Source organism: Dipodomys ordii, unplaced genomic scaffold, assembly GCF_000151885.1.
Source record: "Dipodomys ordii isolate 6190 unplaced genomic scaffold, Dord_2.0 Scaffold49, whole genome shotgun sequence".
In the NCBI taxonomy this organism is placed as follows: domain Eukaryota; kingdom Metazoa; phylum Chordata; class Mammalia; order Rodentia; family Heteromyidae; genus Dipodomys; species Dipodomys ordii.
Genome location: NW_012267265.1, coordinates 703717 through 720238, shown reverse-complemented (window position 1 = coordinate 720238; position 16522 = coordinate 703717). Strand labels below are relative to the sequence as shown.

At 37.4% G+C, this 16522-nt stretch overlaps 1 protein-coding gene across 1 annotated transcript in view; it reads left to right on the top strand.

Annotated features, from left to right (window-relative positions):
- Ugt2a1 (UDP glucuronosyltransferase 2 family, polypeptide A1, complex locus) overlaps window positions 1-1702 on the top strand; it is a 28612-nt gene extending 26910 nt beyond the window's left edge. The window contains exon 3 of the mRNA XM_013020073.1: window positions 1637-1702. Coding sequence (XP_012875527.1) covers window positions 1637-1702 — 66 coding nt within the window. The remainder of the gene's footprint in view (window positions 1-1636) is intronic.
- Window positions 1703-16522: the final 14820 nt, after the last annotated feature.

Sequence of the window (16522 nt, the reverse complement as noted above, 5' to 3'; positions counted from 1 at the left end):
AGCACTCACGTGGTATTCAGGTAAGGGGTAGACCTGCTGGGACCAGGCAAGGTTGGCACTCCACGTGGCTGGGAAAGAGAGCAAGAAAAGAACAGAGAGCTAGAATAGAACAGAGAGAGCAAGAAAAGAGCAGCAAGAGCAAGAGAGCGTCTGGGCCTGGGCTAGGCCTTATGTAGGGTATGGGCAGGGAAAGGTGTGGCCACATCAAATTCAGATGTGACCTCAGCGGATGCAGATGTGACCTCTTCCAGGTGTCCCAGTTGCCTAGGTAACGCAGGTACTGGGTGGAGACTTTGCTGCAAGGAGGGTGGAGTCTACTAGCCATCCAGGAGCAGACCTTACAATGATAAATTAGCCTACCATTTCAACAAAGAATATGGCAAAGGTTATAGTGTGTAGCTTTATAACAAATTATAGATAGTCAGAAGAACAAGACTGATAGATAAAGGATAGTAAGCTCATCTCGTTCCACTTCATATTTGAAATATTTCTGTAGAATGTATGCCCTTAGTGAGAATTCCCAATAAATTTGAACATTCTCATTACTTAAACAAAATCCTTAAACCAATAATATTTAACCCAAATTGTACACTAGATTTTCATAATAGTAATTTTTTCCTGGTTATCAACTTTGGTCAGATTGTCTCGATAACTGTAGTTTCATTATACAGACTTCGTCTTATTTGCATTCTTGCTATATGTTGTAGTTCATATTGAGCATTAGTATACGCCTTTACTTTTACTATGTTATGCACAATTTTAGACATCTACAAAGATGATGTTTCCAATAAAGAATTAAATTTCCAACAATAAATGTAGTAGAACTGATGAATTAGATACACCTAACAAAGGTCATAGTTTCAAAGTTTCTCATTGATAGCTAGGTTTATTCTCTAATGGTCTAATAACAGAACATCATCTCAATTTTCTTGTATGTGAAGTTACTTTAATTCTTAATATGTGATTCAGCTGAGGAAAGTTCCAAGAGCTACTGAGAAGAGTGTGAATTCTAGTGGATGAAATCTGTTAATGTCAGTTAAACCCATTTGATCTATGTGTCATTAATTCTGAAGTATATTTGTTAATATTTAATCTGAATGTCTTGTTTCTAAGTAAAAATGGAATTTTAACATTATCCACTATTATTGCTTTGAGTTTCTCTGTTTTGTCTAGTGGCATTTCCTTGATGAAATTATGCACACTGACATTTGATCTCTTGTTGGATCTTTGCCTTTATCAATATGAAGTGAACTTCTTTATCTCTGCTGATTAATTCTGGTTTGAAGTTTGCTATTTTAACCCATGGATGTAGCTGATCTTTCCTGCTTTCAGTATCCACTTGCTTCAAAATTATTTCTACAGTTTTCTCTTGGCTTACCTTTTCCAATGATACACGTTTCTTGTAGTCTACAAATGTTTATGTCTTGTTTTTTTAATCTAATTCAGTGGTCTGTGTTTGTTCTTAGGTTGACTTGGGAAGGGTGACCCATGTATGGTTACCAGGATTTTTGTCTGTCTTTTAATTTTGTTTTTGTTGTTGTTAGTTATATAAAAAAATAAAGGTACAATCTTAATAATGCCACTTATGGGGGGTTTTAGGACCCTTGGATTTTGTAAGATTTCTTTCTATGTCTAGGGATATTATGGTAATCATATCCTCAGGAAAGAAGAAGGTGGCCTCTCAAGCTACGATCAAGATTAGTGTGAGTAGGCCTTGCTTCATCTTCTCTAGAAATGTTGTGATTTCATGTTTTTGTCTTTGTTTATGGAGGTGGTTCATTAGAGTTAATTTGTTAAACTTTACAAACTGTTTTTGGATCCTTTATATGCCCTCTATTAGATATGTCACAAGATATTTTATATTATATATTTGATATTTCATGTGAGATATTATATCCACAGTGGTGGCTTGCTGGTGGACACAGACTTTTTACCCATTTCCAAATTTGTCTCTGACTTTAGTAGCTGCCAGTGTAACCTTATCATAACCTGACTGGTCAGGGTCTGGTTGAATAGTACATAAAGATACCTTCAAGTGAAGGTATATGTTACCGAGAGGTTTTAAAACCCTGAAATATACTTATCAGAATCTCTATGTGTTTGTCCAAGTTATTAGAAATAAGTTATAATTATTTGATAGAAAAAGAGGGTTTAAATTTGCATGGGTTCCAGTAAGACACCTACAATTTTTAGCCTAGTACATGAAGCCTGGAGGTGATATGTGGCAGGGGTAAGCTTCAGAGGGACTGCTGGAGTAGCAAGTTGGGTTTGGGACTCCTCTTTCCCAAGCTGTAGGTATCTTTTGTGTTGGTTCTGAAGAACCAAGAAGCTGATGGGTGGAGATGAGAGTGAAGGCCCACAGTGTAGCTCTTCTATCTATCATTGATAAACTTAGTGTTATGCATAGCATCATGCAATACTTTAGGTCATTTCTCTAATTTTTGTCAAAATATGTCAAGCTATAAGATAGTCTTGTCTTTAGACCACATTAGCCTCAAAGCTACCTTATCCGTTGGAGAGAATTGAAGTCAGTTAGTGCTACACCAAAAAGTGAGCCATTTTTTCCTCAGAATGGAATTAAAATTTTTAGCAAAGGAAAAATTTTTACAAGTGGAGGAGACTGAGGAGTTCCCCTCTGTGATCTGCTATGTTTACTTATGCATGGAAGGAATCACCTTTTATTCTTTTATATGTCTTGGCTTTTAATCATGGCCTTCCAGGGACAAAATCCATGGTCCATAATAATTCCCATGACTACTTAGTATCACTGTAATTACAGCTCCTAAAACCTTTGCCTACATGGGGCTCGCCATAAGAAGGAAAGGTCCTTCCCACTGAGGAAGGAATCCCCAAGGAAACTCAACGTACTCTATGTCAGAGTCCAATCACACTGTGTTCTTTCTCTGTACATCAAGATGGCTTCCTCCTCACAGAAGGTAAGCGACAAAAGGAAGGAGAGAGGCTTGCATAAGGAGAGAAGTGGCCTGGAAAATTTGTATAGAAGAGAGATTCATTTCCACATATATGCAATAGGCTAAGCAGCCAGCAGAAAAAGTAAATATTGGGAGGTAGCTTCCCTCTTTCATTCGTGGTTGAAGATGTAGGAGAAATATCTACGGCCAACATTTTGGTTGAGGCAAGGCAGAAAGTGAGGAAAGATGAGTGGCATACCATTTTTGACACATGAGATTTAGGCTGAGAACTGTTTTAGTGATCTGAGACATCGCACCCAATATGTTATCAGTGAGCAGCAGTCTTGGGAATGATGGTTTGGTAGTGCCCTTGATTCTTGGATATAGAGTTAAGGTTAAAACATGTTACTGATGGCAAGAAAACCCAGGACTAGAGAGGAACATAGTAAAGGAAGAGGCATTTATTGAAGAATAAAGTATACATGGGGCTATGAATTACACATTTCTGCTTTGTCCTCCTTAATGCTGGTATTTTAGATGTGTGTCGCCATGCCTGTCATGTTTGGCTTTCATTCTCTGTATTTGTTACAGAAAAGTCCTTAGGTTTCAAAACAACCAGCAAAAATCAGGATGGGAGTCATAGCTCCAGTGGTAGAATGCCAGTTGAGGAAGTGAATGAGCTAAACATCAAGTTCTGAATACAAATCCCCGTTCGTCAAAAAAAAACCCAAGTAACATTACTTTTAAAATGTGTCTCTTTGTTGCTTTGTATGTCCCTCCCCCACAGTATAACCCCTGCTTTCACTATATTTGATGTTGGTATAATTTGTGGAGGAGAAGGGGAAAAACAAGTCGTTTAAGGATACAGGTGGACCCATTGCAACAATGAGAAGTACAAGTTGTCATGTTGAAAATGAACTTTACAACTTTGGTGGGGGGGGAGATTGGTGGGGGGAGGCTTGGAAGGGATGTGAAGGGTAAACAAAAGAGGAGGCTGCAATGCTTGATAAGAAATGTACTCATTATCTTGCCCATGTAATTGTAACCCCTCTGTACAGTATGTTCACAATAATAAATAAATAAATCATAAAAAATGTGTCTGCTAGATGACATAATCTCGTATTTAAAGCACCCATGAACTCCACTCTGAAGTTACTTGAGCTGATTCAAAACTTTGGCAAAGTACCAAGGTATAAAATTAGCCCTCAGAAATCAATGACTTTTCTGTATGCCAATAAGAAGAAGAGCACAGCTGAAATCAGGAAAACAACCCTTTTTTAAATAGCAACACAAAAACAAAATACCTAGGAGTTAACTAAAGAGGTAAAGGACCTCTTTAAAGACCTGAAAAAGGAAATTAAAGTAGAATTAAGGAAGTGGGAAAACTTCCCATGCTACTGGTGTGGGAAGATTAACATCATGAAAATGGCAATACTGCCAAAGGCTATCTACAAACTCAATGCAATACTCATATATATCCCAACCTCACTCTTCAAGGAAATAGAAGAAGCAATCTAAAAATTCATATGGAACAATAAAAGACCCCGACGAACAAAAATAATCCTTAGCAGAAAGAATGGTGCTGGAGGAATAACAATACCAGACTTCAAACTCTACTACAAAGCTATAGTAATCAAAACAGCATGCTACTGGCATAAGAACAGATCTGAATACCAATGGAATAGAACTGAAGGCTCAGAAATGAACCCACAGACCTATAGCCACCAATCTTTGATAACAGAGCCAAAAAATAGAATGGAAGAAAGACAGTCTCTTCAGTAAATGGTGTTGGAAAAATTGGTTAAACACCTGTAGAAAATTAAATTAGGTCCTTCTATATCACCCTGCACAAGAATCAACTCCAAATAGATCAAAGACCTTGAAGTAAAAGCAGACACCCTGAAAACATTACAGGAAGGAATAGGAGAAACTCTAGGGCTCTTTGGCACAGGCCAAAATTTCCTTAATAGAGACCCAGAAACACAACAAATCAAAGACAGGTTGGACAAATGGGATTGCATGAAACTGCAGAGCTTCTGCATGGCTAAGGACATAGGTAGTAAGATCAATAGAAAGCCCACCGATTGGGAGAAGATCTTCACTAGCTATACAACAGACAAGTGTCTCATATATAAAATATACTTAGAACTCAAAAAATCAAACCCTCCAAAAACAAATCCTCAAACAAGCAACCACCCCATCAACAAGTGAGCTAAAGACTTAAAGAGAGACTTCTCTGAAGAGGAAATAAGAATGGCCAATAGACCCATGAAGAAATTCTCAAATTCTCTGGCCATAAAAGAAATGCAAATCAAAACAATATTGAGATTTCACCTCACCCAAATTAGAATGTCTATAGTCAAGAACTCTAAGAACAACAGGTGATGGAGGGGATGTGTCCAAAAGTGAACCCTACTGCATTGTTGATGGGAGAATAAACTTGTTCAACCACTTTGGAAAGCAGTATGGAGGTTCTACAAAGAACTGCACATAGAACTCCCCCTATGACCCAGCAATCCCACATCTCTGCATTTACCCAAATGATCACAAACAAAGCCATAGTAAAGTTACCAGCACAGCTATGTGTATTGTAGCATTATTCACCATAGCTAAGATATGGAACCAACCCAGATGCCCTTCAGTAGATGCATGCATCAAGAAAATATGATCTCATATATATATATATATATATATATATGAATTCTATGCTTCCATCAGAAAGAATGACACTGTCCCACTTGTTAGGAAATGGAGAGACTTGGAAAAAATATTAAGTGAAGTAACCCAGTCCCGAAGAAATTTAGGTTCCATGGTTTCCCTTATTTGAAATAATTAGTATACATACAGGATAATCTTTCAGATGAGCTGAAAACTCAAAAGCCATATACAAGGACCATATAAAATGATGCTAAGTGAAATGAACTCCAAGATATGGACATAAGAGGTCTATCTTTATCATTATTGTTTTCAATGTACCATGTGATTTTTCTTTTTGTTGTTGTTTCCTTTGTATGTTCTTTCCCCTATAGCATATCCCCTGTTGTTACTGTACTTGATTTTGGTACATTGCATGTTGTATATACATATGTCTAATCTGGGGAGGGGAAGGGGAATAACAAACTTCTGACACAGGGACACAAGATGAACCATTGCATCTGGGTTGGTTCCGTATCTTAGCAATGGTAAATAATGCTGCAATAAACATAGTTGTGCTGGTAGCTTTAGTATGGTCTTGTTTGTGATCATTCAGGTAAATGCCCAAAAGTGGGATTGCTGGGTCATAGGGGAGCTCTATGTGGAATCTTTTGAGGAACCTCCATACTACTTTCCAAAGTAGTTGAACAAGTTTTCACTCCCACCAACAATGTAATAGGGTTCCCTTCTGTCTACATTCCTCCAGCATCTGTTGTTATTAGAGTTATTGGTTATAGCCATTCTAACTGGGGTGACGTGGTATCTCAATGTTGTTTTGATTCGAATTTCTTTTATGGCTAAGGAGGTTGAGCATTTCTTCATGTGTCTATTGGCCATTCTTCTGTCCTCTTCAGAGAAGTTTCCCTTTAAGTCTTTAGCCCACTTATTAATTGGGCAGTTGTTTGTTTGAGGATTTGTTGTTGGGAAATTTAATTATTTTAGTTCCAGATATATTTTGGATATGAGACCCTTGTCCAGTTGTAAGCTAGTGAAGTTCTTCTCCCAATCTGTGTGCTTTCTATTTATCTTGCTAGCTATGTCCTTTGCTATGCAGAAACTCTGCAATTTCATGCAATCCCATTTGTCCAACCTTTCTTTGATTTGTTGTGTTTCTGGGTCTTTATTAAGAAAATTTCTGTGCCAAGGAGACTAGATGCCCCTCAGTAGATGAATGGATGAAGAAAATGTGGTATATATACACAATGGAATTCTATGCCCCCATCAGAAAGAATGATATTGCCCCATTTGTTAGGAAATGGAAAGACTTGGAAAAAATTATATTAAGTGAAGTAAGCCAGATGCAAAGAAACATAGGTCCCATGGATTCCCTTGCTTACAATAGCTAGTATATGTCTGAGACAAGCAGAAAAGGTCAGGTAAGTTGATGTTAGGTGAAATGAACCTCAAGATAAGGCCTCAAATGGTTTTTCTTTCTTGCTATTGTTTCTAACATATTTATAAGATATTTCTTTGTTGCTTTGTATGTCCCTCCCCCATGGCATAACCCCTGTTTTCACTGTGTTTGATGTTGGTATAATTTGTGGAGGGATACAGGTGGACCCATTACAACAATGTGATGTACAAGACCTTATGTAGAAAAAGGAACTTTATAACTTTGGCGGGAGGGGAGAAGGGTATGTGTGGGGGAGATGGAAGGGATAGGAAGGGGAAACAAAGGAGGAGGCAACAATGCTTGATAAGAAATGTACTCATTACATTGCCCATGTAATTGTAACCCCTCTGTACCGTATTTTCACACACACAAAAAGATGACCTATTGCACCACGGATACCCATAGGATAGTATATTGGAAATGAACATTACAACTTCGGGTCGGGTGGGTGTTGTGGGGATGGGGTTGGGTGGGAAGGAGTCTGGGAGGGGGGAGGGAAGGGATAGTGAAGGAAGGAAGGAGTAACAATGATCAACAAGTAATGTAATCATTGCCTGACTCATCTAACGGTAACCCCTCTGTATAGCATCTTTACAATAAAATAAAAAAATAAAATGTGTCTGCTATACTAGTGTTGCCAGTACTTTTCAAAATACAGTGCCTTGTTTTGCAGTTATGGTGAAAGGGGAGAAATACATACGGAATATTGCTGATAATAATTGATACCAGAATTGACGATACAATTACGTGTACTGATACTTTGAATCATAAATATTTCTTGCTTCAGATATTCTGACTATTAAACAGCCATACTTAACTTGCACTTTACAAGTTATTTTTTAAAATTATAGCTGTTCTGAATAAAAAAAAACATAGTACTAAGGATCTAAGAATAATCACATGTTTTTCTAACAGGATTAATCAGGTAATTTTAAAAGTCCTAGTGATCAAATTAAAGCATTACTATAGATAGTTTAGGAAGCATTAAATAGAATATAAATTAGAGCTTAGATTATGTCTTACTGTTTAAGAACAATATAAACAATTGTGGAAGTGTTTTTTTTTTCTTTTAAAGAAACCACACCACTCTCCCCCCCCAAAAAAAAACCCTGACCCTTAAGTGATGGATGTATTCATCTTTTTCACCATATCAAGATTTCAACTATCTTTCCTTCATGTAGTATTAGCCAAATATTTACTTTATAAACATTTATTTTGTAAACAGTAGCTAGTGAGAGCTTAGGCTGAAAGAAAGTTCTAACTGAATAGGATGAGTTAGACTCATTTATGGAAGGAGCGTTCATATGCCCCTAATTCATTGCTGTCCTCATCTTCCTTGAAATCAACTGTTGTCATCATTAGTAACTCCTTTCAGACCTTTCAGTCATTTGCCCTGGTTAAGAATAAGCCAGGCCCAAAGAAACATAGGTCCCATGGTTTCCCTTATTTGCAATATCTAGTACATGTATGAGTCAAGCAGAAAAGGTCAGATAATGTGATGTCAGGAAATTGAACCCTTAGATATGTATCTTAAAGTTTTTTTCTTTCATGCATGCGTTTCTAATGCACTTATAAGATTATCTCTTTGTTGCTTTGTATGTCCCTCCCCCACAGTATAACCCCTGCTTTCACTATATTTGATGTCAGTATAACTTGAGGAGGAGAAGGGGAAAAACAAGTCGTTTAAGGATACAGGTGGACCCATTGCAACAATGAGAAGTACAAGTTGTCATGTTGAAAATGAACTTTACAACTTTGGTGGGGGGGGAGATTGGTGGGGGGAGGCTTGGAAGGGATGTGAAGGGTAAACAAAAGAGGAGGCTGCAATGCTTGGTAAGAAATGTATGCATTATCCTGCCCATGTAACTGTAACCCCTCTGTACAGTATCTTCACAAATAAAATAAAATTAAAAAAAAAAGAATGCTCATGGGTCTGATAATCATTTTCCGTTGAAATTGATGGTGAAAATAGCTATTTATTATGGCTGGAAATGAAAGTGAATCCCTGAAATCTCAGCATTCCAAATGCTGAAAGATGATGGCTATGAGTTCAAGCTGTACAGCATGACAATGTTGCAACACACACACACACAAACTATTGTGACTTATGACACACATGCTATGTTATTGATTAATTTTTCCAGTATTAACCAACTCTAAACTGATGATAATTTAAATGTTCAGACTCTAATAAGAAATTATCCTTGAAGACTAATAAAACATAAGCATAGTAACAAAAGTGTAGGATAGTTACCAATTAGGAACAATTCCCTAGGTTTAATATCTAGAAACACACACACACACACACACAACATTATACTCACATAGGATTGTTAATGACTGCTTCCAGTGCTCTGAGCAAGTCTTTCCTTGGTATTGCTCTTATATCCAGTTGAACAGCTTCTCCTTTGGCCACCATGTGAGCAATGTTATCATGTTGTTCCCCAAACAAAGGAATGCCCACCATGGGAATCCCATGATGGATCGCCTCATAGATGCTGTTAGCTCCACCATGAGTGATGAAAGCTTTTGTTTTGGGATGGCCTAGGATCAGGGGCATTGCAATACAATTGTTCATTAAAAGTCTTAGACATAAAATGAGAAATGTCTAACGTGAGCATGTAGTACAGTGTTTCCCAAATAACAATTATTGAACCAATGAAGTTACAGTTACATTGCCTTCATGTCTCACCCGTAAGTACCACTAATCCACCTGAGAGGTAAGTGAAAAATCTTATGATAGGTGCCTTAGGTTTTGTGTGACTTGAGATGTGAAAATCAATATACCATTTCCTGTTGAACAGATAGGATACACATAATGGATCATAGAGAGCAAATTCTGAAGCAAGAAAATGGTCATGTCCCATTGTAACAACGAGATGTACAAGACATTATGTTGAAAAACGAACTTTACAATTTAGTCCGGGGCTGGAACTTTACAATTGGGTGATGGGGGTTGGGGAAGTGTAGTTATGGAGGTGGGAGGGAAGGGATGGTAGGGAAAAAACAAAGGACAATGTAACAATTCTTTTTTATTGTGAAAACACTGTACAGAGGGGATACAATTACATGGGCACCATAATGAATGAATACATTTCTTATCAAGCATTGTTGCCTCCTCCTTTGTTTCCCCTTCCCATCCCATCCCTTCTCCCACCCCTCCCCCTGGCTTCCCCTTCCCCCCCTACCAGATTTCAGCCTCCCAAGTAGATAGCTTCCTGGTAAGAAATTCCCTATCATCAAGACAGAAGCAAGATGGCGGAATATAGGTGTTTTACCCAAAACAAAATAATAAAGCCCAGACAAATCACAGTGATTTTCTTGGAGTTTGAAGCAAAGTGACAGTGTACAGGGAGGACATGAAGAGGCCACTACACTGGAGAACTCAGGATTGAACTATGACTTTATAAAATAAGGGGGTAAGAACACAGACTCTTCACTTTCCCATGTTGCAACATTGAACATGAGCCAAAAGACCCTTCCCCTAGTGGAGGAGGGTTAACAGGAAACCCAACAATTGCCACTCAGAACGCTGCTCCTGGTCTTTGCTGCTGAGGAAGCCTGCTGTCCTCATAAGCCATGAGCCTAATTTGGGACACTAAGTTAGCAGACAAATGCATTGCCATGGAGAAAAAGTCCACCCCTCCTTGTGCCCTTGCCCCTCACCACCTCCCAAAGCTCTTGTTGCAGAGTGCCACGTTTCCAATCCCCTCAATGGGCCAGAAAAGCTGCGAGGCTGCTGCCCCAAGAGCTCAAGTGGCCCTGCACATTTCCTGGGTATCTTCAACCTGAGCAGTGCCAACTGCAGAGGCCTCTAGAAAACAACTGAAATCCTGTTGACCCTAACACTGCTAACCAGAACTCTGCTCAGCTTCACTGCCCACTTTACCCACAGGCCAGGCAAGCAGACTTCAATGCCCAGACAACTTCCACTTGCCACTGGATACTTGCCAAAAAGCCAATGCTGAGCTGGGTATCAAACACTGGCCCTTTGAAGTAGGCAGGTGACTCTGCCCCTCTCTTCAGGCCACCCACAACAGCAAACTTCTGAGCCTGAGTGAGGGAGCCTGTTGAAGTTCTATGAAGTAACCACTCGGCTTCGCAAATCCCGATATGACCCAGAAAGAGACATTCTCACAATGCACAGCTTAATTGATAAGGCCTAGGAAGCAAATATTGGCCCCTCTCACTCATTTTCAGTCCCATGAAGGAGCTGGGTAGCTCAATAAGTGCAGTTTAAATGCTTGAAGCAGCTATTTTATATCTTGGGCACTGTTAGGTGGTCTTCTGGGTTTTTAGGAGCAACCACTCCCAGGCCATTCCCATAAACAGACAAGTGCTCAACAGCCTCAGTGGGCTTTACAGCCTACAGCTGCTGCTGACTAGCTCTGCCTAAGAGAAATACACCTCAGCTGCAATGTGATGTCCTATCCCTATAGGATAAGCCACGGACACACCCAGAGCTCACCGCCATTGCCTACAGCTGATAATCTGTGTTGACACTACTCAAATACCCAATACCCAATACCAACACCAACACTGTCATCAAAGCTGATACATCTGATGTGGCCAATTCCCTAAGTTATAACAATGAAGTATTTTACTATGGAAATGGTCTTTTATCATGGCTGCACAACTGATCTTCCACATGCAGAAATGCCAATGTAGGGACACAAGACACATGTAAAAAAAGGGAAGATTCTATGATCTATGTACTTGGAACAAAATTTAAAGAAATCTTAATGAAATTAATGACTGGCTAAAAACTATTCAGAATAATAAATGTAAAGAAACTCAGTGAGATATAGATATTTAGAAGCCTTAATGGAACTTCAATAGGTTTGAACAAAATTTATGCTAACCAAGGCACATGAGAATATAGTCATATAAAAGATCACCAAATGATTATAAAAACAAAACAAGCTGTATTATAACAACATAACATTTAAATATATTAAATATATTTTGCATATGATACTCAGCAGTAAATTTACATCAGAGAAGACAGGGGTTGATATATTCAAATTCCTGAAAAACTCATTAAACCTGAGAACTCTGTCTCTGTATCTTTCTCTGTCTATATGTATCTATATATGCATGTGTGTGTATATATATGCATATATGTATATATATATTCCCTTATACATTAAGGAGAATTAAGTATTCTTCAAACTAGCAAAAATGATATGAACTAACTACTAATAGACAAATCCTGAAAATAATGCTTAAAGAGTCTTATCTTGAAAGAAAAGTATGATAGCTGCCATCATATTGACATAGAGAAGAATAAAGTAAATATACAAAAGAAAAAAAAGGAGAATCATAACATGATCATTACAAAATCTATGCAATCCCAAGAAAGAAAAGTAAGAGAAGCAGAAACACCTTGAATGGAATAGGTAAACCTCCTTACTGAAAAACATACAGACTGTTTAGATTAAAAAATATATATAACACAATACACAATGTCAGCTGTAAGAACCCTGTAAGTGAAGAAATAATGAACGTTGTACACAGAAATGCAAAGCAGAAGAAAATAAGAGTATTTAAACTAATGAAGACAAAATGGACAGTAGGTAAAAACCCATGAAACACTACAAAGGACGTCATTCCATAATGACAAATGGATGAGTACAAACAAAAGAGAAATAATAGTTCTCAATATATAGCCCCAACCCAACCAGTCTATGAATAAAACGTTATTAACCTAATGCTACTATACTGATAGTAAATAAAGCTTAGGAGACTAAACATCCAAATTTACTAAAGGACAGATAATGCAGCCAAGAAATCAACAAAGAAACATGAGAATTAAATTATACAGTAGAAGAAGCTGAACTAGCAAAACATAACATTCATTTAAGGGTGCCAGCATGAACATTTCTTTCATTAGCATAAGGAAAATTCTCTCTGATAAGCTAACTGGCAGGTACAAAACAAATATGAAAAATTCATCAATAAGATATATTTTCTTAACAGCACAGAATAAAATTAGAAATTTAAAAACAGAAAAATTTAAAAGTACCCGTAACAGAGAAATGAAAGAAAATTTCTTGAGCAAAGGATGTCACAATTAAGGAACCCAAAGTGAAATTAACATTTTCTTGATTCAGATGAAGTGGAATGGAGCAAACACAGACAGAAGAGGGAACTTAACTTGAAGGAGGAACAAGAAGAGGGAGTTTAAAAAATACACTACAAGCCAGGCGCTGGTGGCTCACGCCTGTAATCCTAGCTACTCAGGAGGCTGAGATCTGAGGATCATGGTTCAAAGCCAGCCCGGGCAGGAAAGACCATGAGACTCTTATCTCCAATAAACCACCAGAAAATCGGAAGTGGCGCTCTAGCTCAAGTGGTAGAGCGCTCGCCTTGAGCTGAAGAGCTGAGGGACAGCGTCCAGGCCCAGAGTTCAAGCCCCAGGACCGACCAAAAAAAAAAAAATACACTACAAATGCCAATCAGGAAACTAGAAAAGAATGCACCAAGCACACCCAAATGAATAGTAGCAAGAAAGAACAATGACTGGAAACAAAATAAGTTACAGACTGAAAGACAAAGGGTTAATAAAGAAGTTAGCTGATTTTAAAAAAAATATCTCAGAAACCATTATCTGGACTGATAAGGAAACAAGAGGGGAGACCCAAATGAAGAAATCAAGATGAAAGGGGAAATATTCCAACACATACTGCATGGTCATGGCTTGAGAAGACACAGGGTTAATTCTTTAGAACTTTGGCACAATTCAGCATTGGAGTTGGCTGGTCCTAGTCTTCTCTTTGCTTGGAATCTCCACCATATGTTATTGGTTTGTCCATATTTCCCACATACTTACAAACCAATTTAGTAGGTTATCTGTCCAGAAATAGATTTAGTTGTTTTACATTTTCCTATTGATTGCTGAGAAGTTGTTTCTGATAATCCCTCTAGCTGCATTTCTGAAGTATCAGTTGAGGTATCTATGCCATTGAATATGACTTTGGTTACATTAGTGATGGTTAATCTGGCAAAAATTGTCCATTTTGTTGTGTGCAGTATTTTATGCATAAATTCATAGATTATCAATTCAGAGACCTTTCAGTGTTGACTCCAGTATCCAAAAGCACAGGGTTTATGTCACAAGTCTGTCAATGCCATGGCTTTTCTCAAAATGTCAGTTTTCCATTTAGGAAGAGATGCCTCAGTGAGAACGTGGGAAGGCAGCCAGGTTCCACACTTGGGGCCAGTGTGATTTGGAAATGGTTTTTAAACTAACTTTACTAAAGAGTGATTTTATGAATGGACCCTAGTAGCAAGGGAAATGTATACCTGTTCCTTTGCTTTGTTTACTTTTCACTTCCAATGCAAAAGATTCTGCTCTCTTCAGTGTTTACCTCCATCAAATCTGCACTGCAGTGGTGACTTTCTTTGGGCCCCATTTTTGGTGGATATTTGTTTTACCTACTTTATAGACCCAGAAAATATATCATTAATCGATGTGGCTAAGCACTATTTATTAAACTCATTGACTATCTTTGGAAGTTTAGAATCCATCTTTCATTCAAGGACTTGAACTCATGCCTGAACATTTGTCCCTAAGCTTTTCTCTCTTCTTTGTTTGCTCATGGTTAGCACTCTACCACTCAAGCCAAAGCTCCACCTCCAGCTTTTGAGTGCTTAATTGGAGATTAGAATTTCAGTGATTTTCCTGCCTGGCTTGGCTTTGAACCATGATCCTTGGATCTCAGTCTTCTGAGTAGCTAGGATCAAGGAATGTGCTCTAAATATCACTTTTGCAAAATCTCTACTTTCTCTATTTTCTTACAGACAAGTGAAAAAATTGTTTTTGTGAAAAGGGTTAGATTCCTGAGTCATAATGACAGTGGCTCAGAGTTCCTGGCCTAAATGGGATTAAGGTTAAAAAAAGCAATAATTAACTAGTAATTCTAGGTCAAATAAGGTTAGAATGGGAAACATTTGTCAATCAGAATTGTTAGAGGCAATTCTCGAGTGTTAAGAAAAATCAATGCAAAATTAAAACAAGTAATCTGAATCTGTTCATAAGGAAAAAGCTAAGTAATTGCTGGTGACTATATACGTGTTTTAAGAAAAGGTACGACTAACATAAGACATTAAGAAAATTTGGCTTCTAGCCTGTTACCTGCTATTCTGGAGCCCTTAGCAGAAATTCATTGTGTGCTCTTCTATTCAGGTTTACTCAGAAATCCAGAAAATTCACTAAATCTCTCCACAGCTGGTCATGATTTTCTTTTACTTTTTCATTCATCCATTCTCTCCCTTTTCACCTCGTATAGTGAGGGAATCATCTAAAATTTCAAGAATTTGTATTAGTGCATATAAACTATTTCACTATGTAATTTCATATCCACATGTATTGTACTGCACTTTCATTAAATTAACCTGTATTAACTTCTACTAATTGCATTTTTCTTTTATCCTATTCGCTCCTTACATCTGCATGTGGAAAGCTTTCAGTAGGTTCAATGTTCCATCTTCAAACATCGGAAATGCATTTTGGTATTGTTTATACTAAATCATTCTGTCATTTTAATCTCCTTTCCCAGAGACAGTCCAACAATTACATCACTTTATATATATACATATATATACACTTATGCATATTGATTATATAAACCTACACATATAAATGTATAGTGATAAAACAGTGATATATATATATATATGCAAAGGCAGAGAGTAGCATATGTAGTTATAGATATATTCACCATATATATGGTATTATGTATACAGATATAATACTATACATATAATAACACTGGATAGATAGATATAGATATAGATATAGATACAGATACTGATATAGATATAGATATAGATATACTCTCGGTGTACTCTGCATGTGAGAGGAAACTTGTGACCTTAGTCCTTCAGGACCCGATTTACTGTGTTTAACGCACTAATCTCCAATTTCTACTCAGTTTTTTTTGCAAATGATATGACATTCTTATTTCTGTAAAATATTCTAATATATACATGTATAAATCTCTATTCATATTCCTTTATAGGTATATATGTGTATATATATTTATATATGGATACATCTCTATTTTTCTCACTCATTGAAAAGTCAAAGGTCATGTAAACTGATTTCATAACTTGGCTTTTAATAAATAACACTGCATTAAACATCTGAGTGTGCAATTACATTACTTCAGAGATATGACCAACAGTGATATTAAGTCATTCACTAGCTCCATGTCTAGTTTTTGAAAATCTTCCATGTTGCTTTCCATAGGAGCTGCACTGGTTTGCATTGCTCTCATATCATGTTTTCTTTTCCCTTATAACCTGGTTAGCATCTGTTGTGCTCTTTTATGAATTTTATTTTTGAGTTACCAATTCTTTGTAATATGAGGACTATGAGGACTATGATATTTGCATCTATACACATTGTGCACTTGGAAAATATTTTCCTTTTCCACTCTATTCTCACTCCCCTCCACGGTCTCTCCTTTCTCAAGTAACATTTTGTTCATTTAATCATGACACTGTCATCGATGTGTGT